Below are 23,007 nucleotides of genomic sequence, written 5' to 3'. Positions count from 1 at the left end.
TGGAGTCGTGAAAGACCAGGACAAAAATAATATCTGGTTACTTGTTTTTATTATACTCCAGTTTGCAGAGGAAAAAACCTTAATTCAACAGAGTAATTTGGACATTTTTCTGCAAGTGACATTCACTGACAATGGGCCAAATACACTAAACTAATTGTGGTAACAAATAAATTTCTTTTTTCCCCCTTGACTGTGTGTTGTCTGATTGAAATAATTAAAAATATTTGGGAACAGAAGGCTAACTAGATATTGGCACATTACATTGAACAATTATTTTTTAATGTTTAACTGATGTTAATGTCAGCAGTACCACCCATAATCACTCAGTGGCAGACCTTTATCAGTTCAGTACCACAGATCTTTCATTGGCCAAACTCACGTCAGTTTCCTGAGGATATGGTCCGTGCCATCTTGAATTTGGAACCAGAGTCTGTGCAGTACAGTCCCAGAGTGGAGCCACATGGAGCCCACATTATTGATGACCCACCAACACTTCTGCCAGACTCACTACCTTTTTCGTTATACACTGTACTTATTTATTTATTCTTTCCAACTCTTGCAGTCGAAACTTATCAGAAGAATGGACACTTGAGTATGCATTAGCATAATATTAACTACCTAAAATGACTCCATCCTCAAATAAAAAAAAAAGCTATTTGACTTGTACTTAGGTGTTTTAGTTTGGCCCAAGTCCCTTCAACTAACATAGATGAGGTGGAGCCAATGACCTATACTGCAGCCAGTCACCAGGGGGAGCTCTACTTGCCTTGGCTTCACTTTTGATGAGTCGCTCCATCCTCCATCTTTATACAATCTATGTTCAGCTTGTTTGAATGAAAGGACAAGAAATACACTTATTTAAAAATGTTGCTTATCTCTCTTTGCCTATTAGCTAAATGATTGATGACTGTAATCAGAAATGTTACTGACTAGATTGCTCTTCATGAAAAGTATGACCAATGCTGCTGTGTTTCACAGGAGTATATCCTACAGTAGCTAACTGGCAAGCTCTCCCTGAAATCATGCACATTGAATTGTAGAGTCTGAAGGTTGAACAAAATGACCCTAAATAAAGAGTCTGTGGGAACAATCTGGGCGATTTGCAGCCAGAGACAAATCGCCCCAAGGTCGCAGACAAGTAGCACAGTTTAACACTGATTGGACCATATTCACAGCCACAGGAACTGTCTACAACTCTGACATTCACTGACAGCTGGCTAAACACTGTGGTTGTATGTGGTAAAATAAAATATCTTGCGTTCTCCTTTTGGCACTCCTTTGCCCCATCACCACACTTATGCGTCCATTATGTTTGTCCATTAAAGTCTCTGTATCACAAACACATACCGTATGCTTCAGTTTTTGCTTAATGAAAAGTACATTCTAAATGGACAGATAAAGTTAATAATTTGTACACTGCTGGGTTTCACTGTTAAGTTTCACTGCTTTTTGTCTTTCTTCAGAAATGTCACATTTATATCTAACTCAATGGTGACTTTGTTTGTTCTAAAGAACTGCCCCATAGGTTTACATTGGTGAATTTGTTGTCTTAACCTTTGCTTGGATGTCATTTGTCTGGGCTAAGTATTGTGCTTGAGGGTCAGGCAGAGGCGGGGTATCCCTGACGTGACGCCCACTGTCTGCTGCTAATGTAAGGCTGAAAGGAAGAGAGTGGCGCCTGCATACTGCCCATTTTTTTTACTGTCGTGTGCTCAGCCTATTATTAGAAACTGCGTTCTGTACTGTAGATGACTGAACATAATGTTATCACATGCTTAAGAGAGACTGATGAGTTTCAAGGGCAGGACTATGACGAGGATCAATCATGCTGTAATCTTACTCTGCTGAAACTCTGAGAAATTGTGTGAGTTCTGAAACTGGTAGGTCAGTCTCTGGAAGCCTCGAAATACTTGTTAATGAGTTAAACCAGTGTTTAGATCTAAAGGAAATTAACATTTAATGAAGACATAGGTCACATTTATATTGCTGACTTATCTAAGAAGCAAAAGGTTCTCTTGCCAAAGTTTAAAGCTACACATTTAAAGCTCACCTATTTTTCACCTATATATATTTTGTGTGACCTGTACATAGACAGAATGTGCTATCAATGAAACTGAAGTGCTCAAACTAGCTTGGCTTACTGCTACCCCTTGCTCTGTGCTTAATAGCAGACATTTGTTTGAGGACTGTATTATACATTTAGAAAATGGTGCATTTCAAATACTCCTGCCATAGTAATCATAGAAGAGAGTAGGTCATTAATGCTGACAACCTTTGTTTTCTTATCTATCTCAAGTCTGTTTATGGTCTTCATCTCTTAATGAGGTCTCTGTCCCTGTAGTATATCTTCCTTAGGCACTGCTTTTGCTCATTAAGTGAGTCAACCCTGCAAGCTTTCACTTCAGATCCCACCCACTCACCCCACTCACCACTTCCACTCCAAATACCGAAATTCCTTTGAATCTTGGTGATTTTAATACACCAGAGCAGATAAATGGCGACTGCTTCTTCTGTTTCCTCACAGTCCTCCGCGTGACTTCCCAACCTACTATGACTCATTGCTCTTCCTTTAGTTGGGGCCTTCAAGCAAAGGAGGTGCAAGCTTGCTGATATATTAGTTTTTATGATTGAGGCTTGTGGCCTTTTGGATGTTATTTAACAGCAAAGGGGTCCCTTTTGGTTTACGGTGTCAGAGGTGGACAAATCCAAGCCAAAGACTTTTTTTCTGGTTGCTCTGTATTCTTCACATTTTTCCAACATCTTGGTTTCCCTAGTTTTCTCACAGACTCGTTTTCATCTGAATTATTCATCAGAAATGCATATTGTTTTCTTTTCTGCTTAAAGGTGAGGAAAAATTAAGCAACAATGTAAAAACGTCACGTGGGAATGTCTTGGTTTTAATGATAAATGTAATGGTATCTCCATCATTTATGTTTAACAGGGTTTAACAATCTTGTATAAGTCCAGAATGAGTTCATTTAAAAAAAAAAAAAACCTCCTGGGGATTCTAGTACCATGCTCTAAACCAAATGAGATAGAAATATGACTTAATGAGTTTTACTGTGTCTCTCTTGGTTTTGGATGCTATCTTCTCAGATTGTTCTGCTGCTACCAAGTGACCAACGTAATACATCAATACAGCTGTGCAGTATGTGTAGTATTTAAGCTGGTGAATTAAAACTGATTGGTACTTCAGTACCGTTTATTGCATGGAGAATGTTGCCTTGTAACCCATCACACCCTGCTCACTGCCTGTTCACAACACTCCCGTCAGGTCACAGGTTCAAGTCCATCAGGACTAGAACCACCAGACACCTGAACAGTTCCACCATATTTCAGTTTTTTATTTGTCGAAATTCTATATGTTGTCATTTTTTATCGTTAACTTTTATTTAATGTATGTGGCGCTGTTACACCAGCTAAAATTCCTGTCTACATTGTACATTTGGCCAATAAAGAGATTCTGATTCTGAAGATGTTGATCACGGACACTTTCTGGTTTCTGATCTATCTTCATTTCACTGAAGTAGTGGTAGTGGTTTAAGTAGTATTAATCAATATTGTTTGGGTGTATTGTGGTTGCATCTAAGAAAGTAGAATGCGTGGAACACAAAAGAGACTGAATACCCTGTCACACACTGTCAGCAAGTTAACGTATTGAATTCTTCAACCAAAAACAATTTACCGCCAACATATGTTGGGGATTATGCAGAATGTCCTTTCTAGTCTTGGTATCTTCAAACAGAGCTTTTAACAATATACATTATCTTCCCCAAACCATTAACACATTGTCACCGCAACTCATGTTTGAAGCACTCGGTACTTACAGTTAATATTTATTTTGTTTGTTAGGTGTGAGGACAGAATTTCCTTTAAGTGTATTGTCTGCATTAGCCTCTCTATCAGCAGTGTCTAAAACTGATTTGACACAGGTTTTGCTTTGTCTGTGTTCCGATACCCCAGCTTTTATTCATTTTGTGGCCCAGTCACTGCTGTGTATTTACGAGAGTGGGGAGAAGCGTATTTACTGGAGTAGCAGGGAATCTGAGAATGCCATGCGCAGTTGGGAGGCTGTGGGTTTTTGGATCTGCATATTTGGATAACTGAAATTCCTCACGTCATTCCTGGATCCATACAGCAGGACACAGATAGTATGAAGAACGCAAGCCAACCACTCACCACCCCCGTTTCCTCTCTGTGAGATAAAAGGCCAAGTAAACTGAGAATAAAGAGGACATTGCTATGACTCACTATAAGGTTTTATGAGGTGAAAGTTATTTTGTTGCAACACTGTTGGCATAGTCTTTTTGCTATATATTTTTTGCCATTAAGTGTTTTACATGTTGGGTTGAATATTTCCTTTAAATACATGCAAGAATGACTGACTCTAACATGAGCAGGGAAGGTGGAATGCCAGTGACTTTACTAGTTGGCATGCAGTATTAGATCTCCATTTCCGGCCATAGCTGAGCAGTACCCCTGCATAAGCATAAACAACAGGTGTTAGCAATAGTTAGACAGCATTAAGCCCGGCAGAGGAAGAGTGTTGGAATACATGATATCAATGCGGGTGCGCAAAGTCCCATTTAGTGTGTGCGTGTATATGTGTGTAAAGTTTGTTTCATGTTGGGCCCATTGCACATAAACCTGTTGCCTCAGAGGCCCCTCGTCAGGCGCCACTTCATGTGCTATATTTGAACCTGCTTCTCCCAGGCCTGCCAAAGTGCCTTTGGATCAAGGTGCTCTACAGTATATCCCTTGTGTGAGTGGGTCCAGCCAAGAGAATGTGATGGCAGGCCCAGAATGCTACAGGAATCTTGCTTCCGTGTTTGCTTTCCACAGTCTTGGATAGGGTAAGCGGTTGATCCCCGGAACATGCCACATGCCGAAGTGTCCTTGAGCAAGACAGATCCCCAGTTGGGAATGTGTATGTGCTTGTGAATGGGTAGAGGGCTTTGAGTACCAAAAGCACTTTATTAATACAAGACCATTTACCATTCACACTATAGGAATCTCTGAAACTGCCGTGCTACAACTGAGACTCCATCCAGACCTTTGTTGAATGTGTCACAACTGGCCAGCTCTAAGAGAGCAAACGCATGTTCCTGGCTTATTATTAAGGTTACCTTCATGATCGTCATGACAAAACATGACAGACATCTACAGAACTTATAAAACAAGAGTGTAAGCTCATTTTGCTTAGAGGCCACATACAGTCCAGTTTGATTTCACGGTGGAGCAGTAACATCATAGCAAAATAACCTATAAATAAAGACAACTTCATATTTTCACTTTGTTTTAGTGCAAAGAAGAACATTATAAAATCATTTACATTTAATGAGCTATCATTTTACAGTGAACAACCTAAAATAGTGCAGTTTCGGCACACTGCTGCCATCTTCAAAGTCACAGTGTTGTTGTTATGTCCACAACTCTTTACTGTAAAAGTGAAAACAGAGTTCTACATATTAATATTACTTAATTAAAACTATATAATGTTAAATAAGTAATCGCATAAGTATTCATCCTCTTCAAGTCAGTATTTCACCTTTGCCGTCATAACACTAGTCTGTGTCTGTGTCTGTGTCTGTGTCTGTGTCTGTGTCTGTGTCTGTGTCTATGTGTGGTTGGGGTTCATTCAGGTTTGCATATCTGGACACTGTGATCTTACTCTATTTTTGTGAGCAAAAATGCTCAAGATCTGTCAGGCTGCATGGGGATGGGGTGTGACCAACTATAAATTCTCTGTTGGATTGAGGTCTGGGCTTTGACTTGGCCACTCCAGAACATTCACCTTGTTGTCTTTAACCCATGTCTGTGTAGCTTCCGTTATATTCTCCAGGTCATGCTCGGAAATAAATCTTCTCCCAAGTCACGGTTCTCTTGCAGACTGAATCAGATTGTCCGCTAGGATTCCGTTGAATTTTGCTACATTAATATAACCCCTCTAGCGCTGGCTGCCAGTATCCCCACAGCATGATGTTGATGTGTTAGTGATGGAGTCTCCTCGGAGTCTCCCACGTGCATGTGGGTGTTCTTAAGTCGAGATTTTTTCAGAAGGGACTTTCTGTTTGCCTCTTTGACTGGTGAGGAACCCATGCAACATGTGTGTTATGTAAAGTCTCTCTCTGTTTCAACTCCTTCACAGTAGTCATGGTGGCTTCTCTCACTAGTCTGCCTGCTGCACGGGTGCAAGGGCGGTTTAGTCTAGGCATAAGTCGTTTCTTCTGTCTAATAATGTTGGATTTGATGGCACTCCAGGGTGACGTTTTTTTCTGAGTTGCCTGGAGTATGACATTGGTCAGACACACTAATCTTGTTTTTTCTATATTGTAAATATTCTTAATTAATCAACATTACATTGCACTCAGTTTTTTAATTTGACAGTAAATTCTTTTGTAAATTATTGTCAAAAAGGCCACATCATATTGACCATGACACGATTTATAAAAGCAATAAAAGTGGGAACATCCTTTTTATAGGCACTGTATATTTCATATAGCAAAAGAGTGAAGCAAACCAGGACATTTTGTAAGCTTTAGGCCAAGATCAGATGGAGAAGTGTCTTACAAACCATGGATCCTCTATTTGGTTGATGAAATCCATTAAACACATCAGTCAGTCACGGCTTGGCGTTGAAACAGCATGAAGTGTATTTTATTGACACAGAAGAGCAGCACACTTAGGTTGTGCATCACAGTTGAATTACAGACCACAATCTTTTTCCAAGACTCTTTATTGTCAAGGGGAAATTCTCAGCCCACACCCCATCTTTAACCTGTTCACAGTATTTAAACCCCTATGAGGCAATTATAAGCTAGACTTTTGAGGTATTTGCCTGTAATGTAGACTGTGTTGTAATAAACTCTGGAACTAAATGTCTGTCTTTTCTCTCTCTGTCTTGCAGGACCTCCAGTAAGTAGCAGCCGTCTTGGGTGACCTGCATGTGGTAAAGTGGGGAAGTGATTTATTTTATTATTTTTGCATTTTGGTATGAAGTAAATGCTTTGGTCTCATATTGACTCCATATGAGCGACATATTGCTTTATGTGGATGCAGTGGTAGACTGACTTTATAATACAGTATGTCTCCCATTTCCCTTCAGGAACCACATGTTTTGTTTAGTTCTCTGGGGCTCAAAAAATTCCAGAGGGCACACCGTCTAATAGTATTGAATAAATGGTGGTTCACAGTGGTTAGAATTGTATACACTGGAATCTTATCAGATTGGTGACAGTGATAATCACAAAAGTTGGACGGAGTAAAGGGAGTATACTTCACTTAAAGTCATATGGAAGATATAGACACAAATTTGACCACTGTGTCCTAATAAATGCGATTTTGCAAATGGGCTGACTCTGTTCATACAGACAGACAGACCACAGGTGATCTGCCTTTATGGAGATAAAGCAATATCCAGTGTGATGTCCTTGTGAAAAAGATCGTGGCCTAAAGCTTTGATGATCTTTATGTAAATGTAAATCTTTACATTACGTACATTCACACCTCTCTTCTAGTCACTTCTTACAGTTGTACCTACTATCACTATTGCTACAGCCTCAACATGGTGAAAGAAAACCACAGCTCACCCACAGTTTGCTCTCTTAACTCACATCTCTCTTATCGTGATTACTTCTCCCACTGCTCTGATGACTCGCTTTACAACATGGGTGGCCCCCTCCAGACATTCTGGACCTACCTCAGCAGTGACACAAGCGACTGCTGGTTCCTCGTTAGTTATTCTCCCGACAACTACGGCAAAAAGTCAGCCTGATTGAATTATCAACAAGATCAACATCTAACTAAACTCATCATCTAAATGAAAACTATGCCAGGAAAACAGAGGACAGTTTTCTTCAACCTGCGTGGTTAGAACATGGCACAGCAAAGACTACCTTCCTCATCAGAATTGCAACTTTTCCCAGTCTTTTCACAGACTAGATCAACAACACACAAGGAGTCACTTATGCCCTCTCACAGACTGGTAAATACTTGGGCGAACATAACTAAGCTTAACATTGTCCATGTTCATGTATTGATATGGTTTGTCTGTTCAACTGTATTATTGTAACTATTCATAGTTTGGTTGTTGGGAAGTACTACACAGCTGAGCTTGTGTTATCTTTTCACACTGTCAGCTTTTTAATGTTATTAGCCATGTACATGCGCATGGACAAACAGAGGCAGAACACCTCTTCTCCTGTAGGTAGCCTCATCCATACATCATCTCTACTGTGCTGTACTACTGTTCTTTTTTACATTAACAATTTGTGAGTAATTAATTGTTTTGAATATATAAATGGATCACTTTATATTTCACAATGGTGAATGTTTCCAGCTTTCTGCTTAGTTCTCTAAAAGCATTGACCCGTTACAAAGCCTTAAAGTGAAGTTGAGTTTAATATATGTCATGATCCTGATTAATGAGACTGGCCTGAATAGTGCTGTGGCCCAACAATACTGTAATGAAACACACTTGTATTATACTACTCCTCCAAAGGTCAACACTGTACGGAGAGTTTGCAACAGGTCAGCAAGCACAAGTTCTCAAGTTGACATTTCGTTTAGGGAAACGTATGATCGCCCTTCCACATTTTGGAATTTGTTTCAACTCCAAAAACAGTTTTGCCAAGAACACATCCATTCTCTGAAGAGAAGTCTCCATGCAGCAGTACAATAGGTATTTATCATCTATCCACAACTAGATTTTTTTTTTACTGTGTAGCCCAGCTCACACAACACAAGAGGTACACACAGTACAGGCAGGTTGGACATATATCACAGGGTTAACGTGCTCCTTAAGGGTTTATTTCATTAATAAAATAAATCTCACAAAGCTGCAAGGTGATATGAATGATCTCTCTTTTCTATTGAAACTGGCTTGCTGCCATCCTTAAGAAGCAGATCATGATGTTCACAGTTCATGTCAAGTACTTGACCCTTGCACAGACCTTGTGCATGTGACCTACACTTGAATGTAGATTAGTATCACACTCTGCTGATGCTAAACAGGGTAGTATAGGGGTCTCATTCAAGCTGTCAGTTAAAAGCTCAAAATGCAGATACACTATTAATGAACTCCATTTGAGAATTATCTATTATCTATTATCTATCTAAATGAAATTTGGTAGTCCATTCACCGGTGATTTGTTGCTAAACTCTTTGGTCTGTGTGTCCAAGTTCAGTCACAAGGTAACAGTAGTCAGTGTCTGGCTGAAATTGTATAAGTAAGAACGGAGTAAAACAAACTTGTCCCCCTTACATCCCAAATGACTTCTTATTAGACTATACAGCCCATGTACAAAGGCCAAAACATACCTTCCTTCACTACCCCCTCCCTGCCTTCCTATTCATTCACATTACCAAATGGGAGCCACATGTGGAGGGTTACTGCGTAATTTAGGTGAAGGGTTCCTTCCGGCATTTTGCGACCCCTTCCCCTTGCAGTGTGACCCTGGAGACCCGGTGCCTGATGGGTAGGCACCTATGTACAGCTTGTACATGCTCAGTACCTAGCTTTGCCCCTTCATGACCCACAAAGTGCAAGTTAGTTTCTATCACATGTACAAATTAGACAAATTAGCCATTGGAAAAGACAAAGTCTGTCATAATATATTTGTGCAATATATTGTGACATTTAATATAGCCCCTACTGCATTAGAAAGTGGTACACAATTCACAGATTGCATCTGTTTTTTTTTTCTTTACTTTTAAAAGATTTACTTTTAAAATCTATTTAATGATATAGTGTAAATTATTACACCAACACAGTCATACCCTGGACTCATTTTAACACAATTATGCTTTACAATAGTAATTCCATTTCATTTCACATTTCACATAAAAATCAGTAAATCTGGCACATTATTAATCATTACTCATACATTTTCATAGTTCAGTGCCTGAAATGACTCTTCCTTTTCCAATCTTGCTGACATTAAACTGAATTCATCAAGACAGCAGGTGTGTGTGAATGAAGTGCTGAGTTTGCATTAATTGGACAACAGGGAAATTAGAAAGACTGTATTTCAACCACAGCGTCAATTACTACCAAGGTGCCTGGAGGAGGAAAGGAATATGAAAAGGTTAAGACTCCAGCAACACTTGGAGTATATGGAACAGCTTTTTTAAATAACGCGTTTCAGCTCATGGCCTCCATAGGGCTCAAAACCCGAACAGCATTAGAAAGGCCTAAAAATGTGTGTTTCATAACTTCATATGTTATTTAACAGATCAAGCAAAACTTGAATCTTGACCCTTTCTAATATATGGTAAGCCTTCCTCAAATAAAGATTTAGAAACTAAAATCAATGACGACCACTCCTCATATATACGATATATTTGAATGTTGTGGAATTTTTTACAATGAAATTGTGTTTAATGATCGTAACAAAAACTCTTGCAAATCTTGGAAGTGTAGTTCTTGTTAAAACGCGTCTAAGCATCTCAAAATGTGATTTGAGAATCTTTGATCACACTACGACTGCTGTTCTGTAAACTTAGACGAATGTTCTTCTAGCCAGGATTACAGATCTGAGAGGAAGCCCTCATGGGTCATATTGGTGACATACCAGAATTCAAGAACATCTCTTTGTTGAAGTGTTAGTGCCTCAGCAGGTTCAGGGAAAACGTTAAGAGTTCCTGTTTTGACTTATTAGCATTGTGTCCTTTAGTGCTCATATAAGGGGCACTGACTGGAGTTCCGCTCTCTCTACGAAAAACAAAACACACTAGACTTTTGGCAATGCACTCCTTCTTGTTCTTAGAACCTACTCATTAGTGAAAGTCATTGTGTTTGTAACTCTTTGGGATTTGTTTTTGATGGAAGCCCCCATGATGATATGTTGTCATATCCGCATTAAGTTATACAAGGAGGGTGAGGTCAGTTAAGTCAGTTAGGAGCTTTAGTTGTGCGTAGACACAAAGACTTTCAGCATGAAAAACAACCTTTGCACGGGTCTTTGTGTTGAAAGCTGTTTTTTGTAAGGAGTTGCTGAATGTCTGTTTTTTAAAAGGCATGTTACTGCATTAGCAGGGAACATTCTGTATGCTGAAAATGGTTGTAACCACCTTGGGTATCTCCAGTTTATTTTATTCTGGCCTGGTTCTGTGTCGGTATCTTGCATTATGTGAACTTAATCTGTAAAATTTACTCTTTCCTTTTTTGTACCAATTTTCTCTCACCCCCTTTTCAGGGTCCTCCTGGACGAGCGGGCTTTCCGGTAACTTTCTTTTTAACTTGTGCCCTTGTGTGTCTATACCTGCAGTATTTGCATGTGTACATAGTGAACACTGCAGTATTGATCTCTCTGCCTGCATTCAAATAAATAGTAGTCTTTGCATCCAGTGATAGCTATAGCCATATCTTAGGCTTTAATTCAGTGTACTTTAAGCAACCCAGTCTCCAATCAGAAATTCCATCTATTTATAGCATATTGCTGCATTGATCAAAGTGAGGCTATGCAACGTTCAATGATCAAAAGCTGTTTTATGGTGCAGAAGTGCTGTACCCTACTTTTGGCCTGTGGAGCTTGCAGTATAACTTGCTTCATTCCCTGTTTTCCAGTAAAAATAGCTATTAGATTCCCCAGAGTTGGATTACAAACCATGTGACTTCCCACCAGACACCCAAACTCAGAGGTGTTAAAGCGTCAGGCATTCTGTGAGCCCACTGGTTTGTAGTTGGTTCATTTCAAAAAATAAAATGGTAATTTAACTCTAAAGTTACAGCACAATGACCACATGAAATCAGCCTTAAAGGTCTGTATTGCCTGTTTTTGAAAGGGGTACATGCACCAGTATGTTTAACAAAAATAAATTTACTACCACAAAAGAAAAGACTAAGGGGGGTTATGAAGCTCATTTCGGCTTGATGCCTTCAAATTCATTCAGAGTAATCTCATACCATCACAAACTAACATTTAAAAGTTGCTTCCCTCACAGTATCTTTGCAGCAACTGACTTGTGAATCTGTAATTGACACTTGTGTCAACATGTTACACAACCTGGGAAGGGTTTTCACCACATTTAGACTACTGAAAAACTACAAAACATATTAGCTGATGTAAATTCATTATGACGCTGTCTGAACTGTGTAGGGATGTGATTAAGCAACCAAAGTTGAATTGAACTTGAACTCTCTGCAATTTAGCATCAAAGCTAAAGACATTTAACATGGAACTGAAATTAGTTTATATCTTGTTTGATTACTTCAGATCAGAAACATCAGGGATTTCAGTACTGCAGTGAAACTTAGAGTGCTTAAAGCTTCCAAACTTTAACAGTGTCCATTCATAATACCACGAGCTGTCCACTGGATTGTGCTATGGCCGTTTGGTTGCAGTGCTTATGTAAGCGCTCTGATCAAATCTGCTTCTTTTTCATTTCCATTACTATTTATCTGCTGACCCTCTGCTGCCCCCTGTGCCGACCCACCAATATGTCTCAGTGTGTCGAAACTTATCTTCGTATCATGATGATAGGTGGCCATTTACTATCTGACCCTACACCCAAAATCCATGAAAATCCCAATTTGGGTAAGAGAAAAAGAAAAACAAAAGGCAAAGTTGGGATTTATTGAGACTGACTGATTGATTAAAGCCATGAAATTAAACCATGACCAATACTGACTGCATTAGGGTGATAGGATGGGAACTTTTGAAAGAGAATTTTTAACAATTGAAAGTAAGGGTGTAGAGTTTTCTATAGAATATGGTAATTTCATAGTACAACTTTGTACTGTAACATCATTGAAATGATGGTTGGATAGAAAAAAAAACATTCTCTGAATTCATTTGCTCTGCTGCCAAACTATCCAATGTGGTTGAATGATTACTTGAAAACAGCAGCCATCCCAGTAGTGAGTGAGTGTGTGTGTGTCTCTCTGTGTGTGTGTGTGTATGTGTGGTGAGGGGGGGCAACATTGTCCTTATGGGGCATTTTTTCTGAGCCTCACAACTTTTTGAGAGTCTTTGGTAGACTTCCAAGGTAAAGTAGACTTAGGCACCAGAGCAAAGCAGGAATAGAATTAAATGTTATAAAATACTTATCTCATGGTTTTTCAGCCCTGCTGCACAAGAAAAGGTTGCATGTTGTGGTTACAGCAAATAATCACACAAAGTGCTATGTAAAGGCCCCAGTTTTGCGTGCTTATACATATATATATAGTATAAATCAGGACCTTGGGCAGGTCTTTAAAATAGCCCAGCTATGTCCTGATAGTATTTCAAGACAAACTAATGATAGCGATACAACACCGTCTGATGTACAAGGACTCAAAATAGCTGAATCTATGTTCAGACAGCCCACGCAAAAGACAGGAAGCTTGCAGTTTGATTAAAATGAGATAGACAGGAACTCTATGTTCGGTCACACTGATGAGGAGATGTATTCAGTGACATTCACTGAGTAACACCAGAACACTCACATTTCTCCCAGACATCAACTTGAATCATTCCACTATCTGACTTGACAGTTGATCTTTTTGCTGCTGATGAAGAATTATAGGCCAATATCTGTTTCGCTTACTGACACTTGATCACAAGTGTCACTAAACAAGTACAAGCATTTCCAGGAAACACTTGTAATAGTACTTCAAAGCACAGATGAGCTTTTTGACTTTTTGTGAGGAGACCTGATCCACAGTTACACCTGCCCTTACCATCTAACCACCCAGCACCCTGTTACTCCCTTTGTTTTCATGGCCTCCCGAACCAGGAGGTTTTTACAAGCTGTCATCACAGGACACCTGCTCCTCAGACAATGAGGCTGAGTGCAACAGGTGGTGCAGTTGTAGACTTGAGAAATAAAGTCTTTTTCTGACATAACACAAATTTTATACTTATCTGAAACAGCATAAAAGGAGATGCAGCATGGAGAAGTGTTCATAAAACTATGGCATAGGGGTCACTAACCACTTGCCTCAAATGCATTAATGTTAATGTATTATTTTCCACCTTATTTCAAATTTCCATCAGTAGTCTTGGAGGCTGGAGGAGGTTGTGCACGGCTGCCTCAAAGTAGTTTTCTATCACAGTTCCACAGTATGCTTCTCTCTGGTCTCACTTTGAGACATGGCACAATGAAATAACTAATCTGACTAACAACACAAATGATTGACGCACTTAAGGGGACACCATGGCGTTAGGACATTTATAAAGTCTGTACATCCTGTATTTGCATCGTTCTTTGCCAGTTGTATCACCTGTTAGGTTGAATGATGGATTCTAACAGTGCTAACAAATCTGTGTTACTCATAAGTAACAACAACTCCTAAACATGATATAACAATGATATCCGGTTTAATTAGGCAAGACTAGCTTGGTGTAACACTTTGAACTTTGAAATTTTAATAATCAGCGTGACTGTCTTATTGACCCCTGTCCCTTCTGAATTTGCATTGGTCAATAGGGTGACAAAGGAAGTATGGGAATTCCTGGGAGAATGGTGAGTGACTTGGGTTTATGTGTCAAGTGCACTGGTGCTTTTTTCAAGCGCCATTACAACTGTGGGCAGTACTACAGATGCTCTTCACAGTATACAATGTTATGTATACTTGAATACAGCAGTATTATTAAAAGTGTTTCATTATACACAGCTCCCCTTATATGTGTGACAGCACATATGACCTTAATACAGGTCAGTGTTTTTCAGTGTTGAAATAGTATGCGGTGAATTAGAAACAACATAATCTAATGTCTAGTATATCAAAGGTCTACAGTACTTGATTCTTTGTGTCTGACTTTAAGTGAAATGGCTGTATCGGTAAGCAATGTCAGGATAAGTTTTTTTGTTTTTGCTTCCGTCTTGATGGTGCACTTACTGTACATCTATTCAGGTATCTATTAACTCTTGGCTCTTCTTCACACTACAACCCTTCAGGTCTCAGTAGTCTTTGAAGGTGACCTGGTCGTACAAAATGTATTAGACATTTGTCTAAAGACAAAATAATTCTTCTTTTGCATGTCTTTGTCATATCATGGTAACGTTTGCACCTGAGCATTAGCTTTAGACAGTCCCTCCTCTAATCTCTAGCATTGCACTTGATGCACACATGGGAACTGATGTGAAGAATTAGCTGTCCAATATGCCTTTCACTTGTCTAGGTACAAAAGCCGCGTTTCACTTTTAAACTGACACATTTTTAAAATGATCAATTAAATTAGTGATGACTTTAAATTGACTTAACATTTATAAAGTGGCTATACAGAATGTTATCAATTTAATTCTTAATTGTGAACAATGATTATTTACGCTGTGCTGTTATTTCTTTAGTGATCTTTTCATTTGACCCTGATTTGAAACACTTCACAACACTTCATCCTCCTGATGCTTGATAATATTGACTGAGACATTATTGCATTGGTAGTTGATATGTATAGAACATATACAGGTGATAATACATAATACAGGTGCTATAGATAGATAGCCTCTATTGTGCATAAGATTCAACTGAGTGTTTCTGCATCCACGTGGTAATTACTGAAATGGAAACGTAACTTAACATTTTTAACCACCATTAGCGTGAAAAATCAATCAATCACAAATCAAACTTGATTTAAAAGCCATGACTAGTTCTTTTGTGTTTCTCGTTAGCTATGTGAGTGGCTTAGCTGATCTCAACGTTTGGATCAATACAATAACAAACAGTGTTGTAAGTGTTAAATGCAAGTGTTAAAACTTCCATCTTGGTGCTTAGCTCTTTCACCATCATCACCCTCACTAGTCCTGAGGATGCTGCATGCCCCAAACCCTCTCCTGATCTCTAACTCTGGTTCCTCTCTCTCTTGTGTCTCTCCCTTCCCTTCACACCTATTTGCATGTCACTGTGTCTGCTGTGACTGATCCCAGGGCTTAAAGGGACACGCAGGGGAGAAGGTAAGTTTAGGAACATGTGCCACATAGCAGAAACAAATGGAAAAAAATGAAAAAACAAAATGTAGTTATTCTGTACCAGTTAAAAGCATGCTGGTACTCTTCTGGTGTCCTTTGTTGCTTCAGTCATCAGTGGTGATCTTACACCAGTAGTGTGGTTTTAGTGGACAAAAGTGCAGAGCTGTGTACTGTATTGTGTGCACTTGTAGCATGTGATTTATAGGTAGGTCTCGGATCTGTATTTTTAAACACCATAAGGGTCACATTCTGTAAATGGTTTCCCACCTGGGTTAGATTACCTCAACTCTTTAGACTGTGAAATACAATAGTAACAATTTGTCACATAAGTGTCTGAAAGTTCTAATTTAAGACTCCCCAAAGAAAGCGGACGCATACATAGAGGCCACAACAGAGTACATGTTATGGTTGTAGACTTATAGATTGTGCTAAATACATGTTCCTGGGCGTTTGCTTGGTTAAATATTGCTTTCTGTCACACTGAAATGACAGTATCATAAATATGAGCTGTCAGCTGAGAGAGAAAAAACAACCAGTGATACTGGCCTTGAGGTCTGAAAGACAAATTTTACTGGAGGCTCCAATACCTCTCAATTGGCTTTGAGAGTCACAAGAGTGTGTAAGAGATGGTAAAAATCCAGTAAAGCTGCCAGTGTCAGCTTTAAAGGAACAATAAAATCATAATGATCACATCAGTGTATTGTAAATCTATATGAGTTCTTCTTAAGTTTGCTTAAGGTTAAATATAAGTTCAATGAAAATGTAGGGATTGCATTAAACTCAAAGTTGCACACTGGTGAAACCTAAAGGTGCAAGTAACATCATTCTTTTATTTAAGAAATCCATAACCTAAAGCTATTCTGAGGACTTGTTGCTGTCAGTTTAAGAATTCTTTGTTTTGTACGTGCTCTGAGCACTGAAACTGGGCAATTTTATAAGAAAAGGCAAAAGGCAGGGGACGTCCCAAATACAAAACACACTAGGGGATAAATTATCATTTATTAGTCACAGAGATAACAAAAGGGCGCTGCAATGGTGAGAAAGTGCATAACAGATAATAAAAAAAAAATAGTAATCCAAAAGAGGACTAAATCAAGCCACACAAACCGGGATTAATAGACAAGAACGTATGGGAACACGGCCAAGGAATCTTCAAAACTGAATACTATGACCATTAAAGTGTTCTTATCACTTACAGTGTCCACAGTGGGATACACATTTCTTCTTAGCATTAACTTTGTTCTGTTTTATTGTAAAGACAAAACGTTATGTTGCGGGTTGTCATGACGTGAGATGAGAACGATGAATGTCTTTTGCCTTTAAATGAAGTACATGGCACAAATAAATTGGTTTAACAAGAATATTGTAAATCTTGCATAAGTAACCTTATATCTACAGGGACAGCAGAGTCTCATAAAAAGCTCTCAAGTCATTAATTCATTCAAAGGGTTTTGCTGAAATAATATCAACAACATGTTTGGGTCAGCGTGTCGTAAACACAGTCCGCTGAATTTGAATCCTCTTAAAAACTGACTGTCCACATTTGCAAAAGTAATCATCACAACACATTATTGACTTCAGACTGACTTGTGAGAGAACAGAAAAATTGACCACCAAGGCTGTAAGCAGAGAAGCAGACAATGGAGTTTGCTCCACTGTATTTGATTTTTGGATTGCTCAACAGATCTGTATCAAGTATATTCTATTGGCTACCTTCTTATTTCTAGGCAGGGAATATGTCGTAATAGGATGTGTTCAGGATCTGTGGCTGCCAGAAAGACAGCATGAAGGAATACGGTAATTACACACAGCAGACTTTGCTGTCCATTAGAGGGAAGCATCATCCCTGGGAATGGAATAGTGGGGAAGACACTAAAAAAAGAGAATAAGTAAAAACCTTTTCCAGATCACTGCACTCTTCAAACAAACAGCTTCCGTGGTTTTGTGGGAGGGTGTGTGGGGCCAGCAGCTGGCACACTGGCCCAGGCTGAGAGAAAGAGCAGAGATACTGTAAAGTGCTTAATTGGTTTTACAAAAAAAAAAGCAACGGAAGGACATTGGTCTTTGTGGGATTGAGAAATTTTCATTAACAAGGGAAACTTGATATGCATATTTTTGACTGCTTGTTTTTCTACAGTATTTGGCTTTATGTTTTCTATGTGGGTCTTGGTTTTATTTGAGATGTAAGCTTCACCTTGTTACCTTGACCTCTCACAACCAAAGTAATCCAATCTATGCATGAGTGTATCTGTAGAGCTTCACTTGTCTGATCTACTAAAGCTGTAAAAAAAAACAAGGGAGTAACTGAAACCTCTGACCAGAGTGATATGTCTGCTAAGGCAAACTAAGTGTGTGCAAGCAAATACCTGACTCCAAAAGTAGACTTGAAAAACTTAAAATCACCTTCGTCTTTGGAGGATGACTGGGACCATCAGATTTATGGTAGGCGGTATGCCATCTTGACATTTGACAGCAAAGTTCTGTTTAAACCACAAATTACATGTGGATAAGGTTTGGCAAAGTAAACGGAGAGTCGATTTGACCAAATCATGTTTCCGCTGCACTGCAAGTTCACATCTCACAACAGAAAATTCTCCAGATGTGTTTATGAATGTGGTGCACTGGATGGCAAATTCTGACAAACAGAAAATCATCCTATTCCATGTAAACATGCAAATCAAGTGCTTCATTCTGAATTACACTGACTAGTCAGTTGAGCTGAGTTGTCTGTATGCAGTATGCAGGTTAAACCATTTGAATACTCGTGCTCAGGCGTGGTGTCTCTGTGATTATCCAAAGCATGACCCCATAAATGTGTATTTTGCCAACTAATGGCCTGTTGTTTACAAGCATTTTAACAACTGTTTATCTGGTTAAAGAATGTTAAATGAATAAATTCCTGTGCACAGAAACACAAGTTGTGGTGTCTGTGAGGTTTCTTTTCATGTGTTGTGCATGAACATTCCCCAAACCATTTTTATCGATATTCCCTTAAATGTACAACAGAAAAGAAAGTAATACAAAATGAAATCTGAACATTAACAAGACATTTTGAGATGTTTTTGAGTATTCACAACAGATGAACTGTTAACTATGTCCCTTAATACTGAGGCATAACCTCACAGAATGGGACTGAATGAATCCGTTCCTAATGTGTTTTCATAACGTTTGAGGACTTGTAAGGGATACGTGTGGAAGAGTTTACTTTTTGTCTACTGTGTTGTATAATCTCCTACATTACCCATAATGCATCTCTAAGAAAATACTAACAGCAAAAGCATTTCCTTCGACTGCCTGTAGCTGGCAGTTAGCACGGGCCACACTGTAGAACTCTTAAGGTCTAATATGATCCCTGTAGGATCTTAAGTTATTGTTGTTAGACTATGAAGCCTCAGAAAACATTGTACAACAGTTTCACATCCTGAGTAGCACTCCTCGTGACTTTGATGGGTAAATCATTGGATGTTTCCACTCACCGTTTTGCAAGCAGCCATGTTATCTTAATCGTTCATTGACAGATGTCAGCTAGTGTGAAATCCACTGTGACAGAATGGCATGGCTGGCTAGCATGTTAGCAGTTAGCTCACTAGCTACAGCTTTTTGCCTACTAACCATACAAATAGTAATTTATCTTCCAATGCTCCAGAGCACTTTCGCACTGGCTTTACATGTCTGTGTGCACTGAGACATTGTATGTATGTCTGAGACAAGTAGATGTATTTGTTCCTGCTGTGGCTTTTTACCACTAAGGTTCATCAATGCACTGAATTTCTCTGAAAATATCTCCTTGAGCAGGGGGCCAAACTGACCCACTAGAGGGTCCAATCTGGTCTGCAGAGTCAATTTGCAAAGTGAGAAAATTACATAGCAGACATTAATGTCAGTTTTTCAGTAAAAGTAACTCTATAATTCATTCATTTCATGACTGCTTTTTCTTTGAGAGCCTTGTGGGGGGTGCTCAGATGTCGCTGGGCGAGAGGACGGGTACACCCTGTAGAGATGGCCAGTCTATCACAGGACAGCTGTTTGAGCTTTAGCTGTGGAAGTAACTGCTAGTCTTAATTTGTCCACTGGTTGTCACACTGTTTTAGAGTGAGTTAATAAGAGTTATGGACATAACAGCAGATGGCAACAATGTGTCGAAACTGCGCTCGTTATTAGTTGAGACATTTCAGGTTGTTCATAAAAAAGTTTTGCAAAATAATAGTCCATTAAACTTGAATATTTTCATAATGTACTTCTTTACACAAAACAAAGGGAAATGTGTCATTATTTGTAGACTATCGCTAATACATTACTGGTCTGCCCCCCTTGAGATCCAATTGGGCTGTATATGGCCCCCGGACTAAAATGAGGTTGACACTCCTGCTCAAGAGGAAACAGAAGAAGCAAGGCATCACCTCATCACCTTCTTTAAGATATGTTTTGTCTCTGTATCTGTCCGTAGGGAGCACCAGGCGAACCAGGCCTGTCCATCATTGGACCAAGAGGACCTCCTGTAAGTGTGTTCATCTCTCCCTACACCTCATAAACCTCATATCGAATTATGGTGGATTGACGACATGCCAAGCGTTTTTAATGACTAGCACTTTAGACGCTGTGAGCTTGACACAACACCTTTGTAGACACCAAGAGACTTTTCAGGTCTGTTGATTAAACTAGACAACTGGAGAGAGATGTGTTTTCAGAGGCTTTTGGTGCTGGCTCAGGTTTGTATAAGCACAGCCAAGCTGTCTTTATCCACGACTGGGTGAATGGACCTCAAATGGTAGAATAATGCTATATAATTACAGACTGTATGGAAACAGCAGCATTGTTCAAGAAGACAGGAACTGAGATTTGGCCCTAAATGTGATCATTAGTCATGCATGTTTTTATCAGGAAGCCAGAAAGTGACTTGTGACCTAACTGGGCTCAGTGTTAGTCAGACAGAGGCCTTGAAGCTTTCTCTTTATATGACCCAGAACCAATTCTTGGATTGAAAAATATTTTTTTCTTTTTAGTCAGTGTGGCTTTATAGATTTCATAATACTCCTTTTAAAAATAACAATTGTCACACCATCTTAAGAGGAGCACACATCTGTTTTTCTAATTCTTAGTTACTACAGTCTGTGCTTGTGTGTGCCCACTCTTCCTGGATAGTAATACGCTTTTCTAATGAATAGCAGATGTCAGGGGAAGCTTTGCACAGTAGGAGTCAAGTCATAAAAGTGGCAGAATCAGTCAAAGACACTTAAAAGCTACTGTAATTTGACAAGTTACAACAATAGATGGAGCTTAACAAAGTTAATTCAAGAGATGCAGAGAAGTTTAGGAAATTACAGTTTAAGCAAGCCAAGTGATGTTTCATTGGTTGTTTTCACTTGTCCCTTCACTATCTTTCCTCCTACATCTTTAGATTTCTTTTTCTTGTTTTCCTGGAGTCATTAAATGTCTTACACCATTTTATTAGACCAGCACCTGAGATTAATGCTAATTGTTATTGATATGTAGTGAATTGATTAAACTCATTTGCCTTGTCTCCATCTTTATTATATTAGAGTTTTTTCTTTTTTCAGTGTTCCATTTCAGCACTTGATTTCTTCCTTCCCATACTTAATGTTTTCCCTCTGTGCATTAAAATCAATTTCAGCACTTACCAAATATAGTGCAGCAGAGCGACAGATGGACAAAACTGTCTACCATCTTGGACCTTATTTTTGAGTTTAGTTTTTCTCTTTCTGTCTCTCTTTAGGGACAACCTGGTACAAGAGGATTTCCAGGCTTTCCAGTAAGTAATGACGCACACTGCTTGATGTAGATGATCCTTTTAGGATTCATATAACAGCTGGAGATATGGATTTCTATTTCAATAGCGAAAGAATTTAAAGCATTGTTGTAGCCTTATTATTGTAAGTAGCCACGCGACTCCAGAGAAGCCCTGATCAAATACTGTACCCATAGCCAAAGATCAAAGGTCAGGTCACTGAGGCTCATTATCTTTACAGAATAACAAAACAAAGTTACAGCGTCATCGATGGTCATGTCTTGAGATTTTAAACACTTTAGCGGAGAGTTATTATTATTTTTTTGTTACTTAACACCCATTACATAGTTTGTTTGTTTGGCCTACATGATACAGAGTGTGAAGGTTCAGGGCTCTTCGCAACCATTTGCATGACATCACTTTTACATATTTAGTCATTCAACTGCTGATCTCTTTATGAACTCCAACAACTTCCTCTCTTTTGTTTTTATTCCAGGGTCCTATAGGGTTGGATGGCAAGCCTGTGAGTCTCTCCAGCTTCTGTCAAAGACTGAAATAACAGAATAATTGAGTTTTCCTTCACTGCACCCTGTAATGATAACGAGCATAAATAAACTATGAATATTTTTGGACATTAGTATAAGAATAAAATGTTGAATTTCTGTTATAATGAGATACGATAGAAAGATGGATAAAAAGAAAGCTGTGTATATTTCAAAGAAGTTATTTCCAGGACCTTAAGTGGAGGTTATCTTTCATGTGTTATTAAGTTATTTTACAGCCTGCCCTCACCGGTTTAATGTTCACACAGGGGCAGAATGGACTGAAGGGAGACATGGTAAGCATTCCTTTAATTTTCCCATTATGCTGTTAAGACCACATTAGCTGCCTATAATGTTATAGTAAGAAAAACACAGCGGTGGTGTAATTTATGCAGCACAGTAGACAGATGGTAGTAAGTTGTATAGTGCAGGGGAAAGGGTTGGAACAGAGGGCAGCTGTTAGACATACACTTGTTTTCAGTCAGAGCCAGTAAGTAGAGTTCTGATTAAATGAATGGAAACAAAGGTATTTTAGACTGGTTGGTTTTCAGGCTTGACAGTGATGAGAAGCTTTTTCCTCAAAATGAATATTCTACATAATAACATTACATTTCATACAGTACACATCACAGTGCAGGTAATGCAGGACTAAATCATTCAACTTATTGACCTGAAGACATTGATTCTCTTAGAAACCAAGTATTTTGGTAGATTTAACTAAAATGAAATTGCAAAATTGCCCTACATACCATTTGTGGGTGTCGTATAAGCAGGAAATGAAAAAAAAAATAAACAATTTTACCGAGCATCCTGTAAACACTTACCAGG

The 23,007-nt window shown here is 38.9% G+C and overlaps 1 protein-coding gene across 25 annotated transcripts in view; it reads left to right on the top strand.

Moving 5' to 3' along the window:
• The window catches only part of col13a1 (collagen, type XIII, alpha 1), a 95,050-nt gene that overhangs the window by 35,695 nt on the left and 36,348 nt on the right, over positions 1 to 23,007 (top strand). For 20 of the 25 annotated variants that reach the window (XM_047602975.1, XM_047602962.1, XM_047602986.1 and 17 more), the window contains exons 3-10: positions 6,908 to 6,915; positions 11,196 to 11,222; positions 14,410 to 14,445; positions 15,850 to 15,876; positions 20,339 to 20,389; positions 21,626 to 21,661; positions 22,134 to 22,160; positions 22,449 to 22,475. In XM_047602975.1, coding sequence (XP_047458931.1) covers positions 6,908 to 6,915; positions 11,196 to 11,222; positions 14,410 to 14,445; positions 15,850 to 15,876; positions 20,339 to 20,389; positions 21,626 to 21,661; positions 22,134 to 22,160; positions 22,449 to 22,475 — 239 coding nt within the window. The remainder of the gene's footprint in view (positions 1 to 6,907; positions 6,916 to 11,195; positions 11,223 to 14,409; positions 14,446 to 15,849; positions 15,877 to 20,338; positions 20,390 to 21,625; positions 21,662 to 22,133; positions 22,161 to 22,448; positions 22,476 to 23,007) is intronic. The other 5 variants (XM_047602983.1, XM_047602968.1, XM_047602964.1 and 2 more) reach the window with 4 other exon arrangements.

This window comes from Mugil cephalus, chromosome 13 (genome assembly GCF_022458985.1).
Source record: "Mugil cephalus isolate CIBA_MC_2020 chromosome 13, CIBA_Mcephalus_1.1, whole genome shotgun sequence".
Lineage (NCBI taxonomy): Eukaryota > Metazoa > Chordata > Actinopteri > Mugiliformes > Mugilidae > Mugil > Mugil cephalus.
This window is presented reverse-complemented; position numbering and strand designations above follow the sequence as displayed.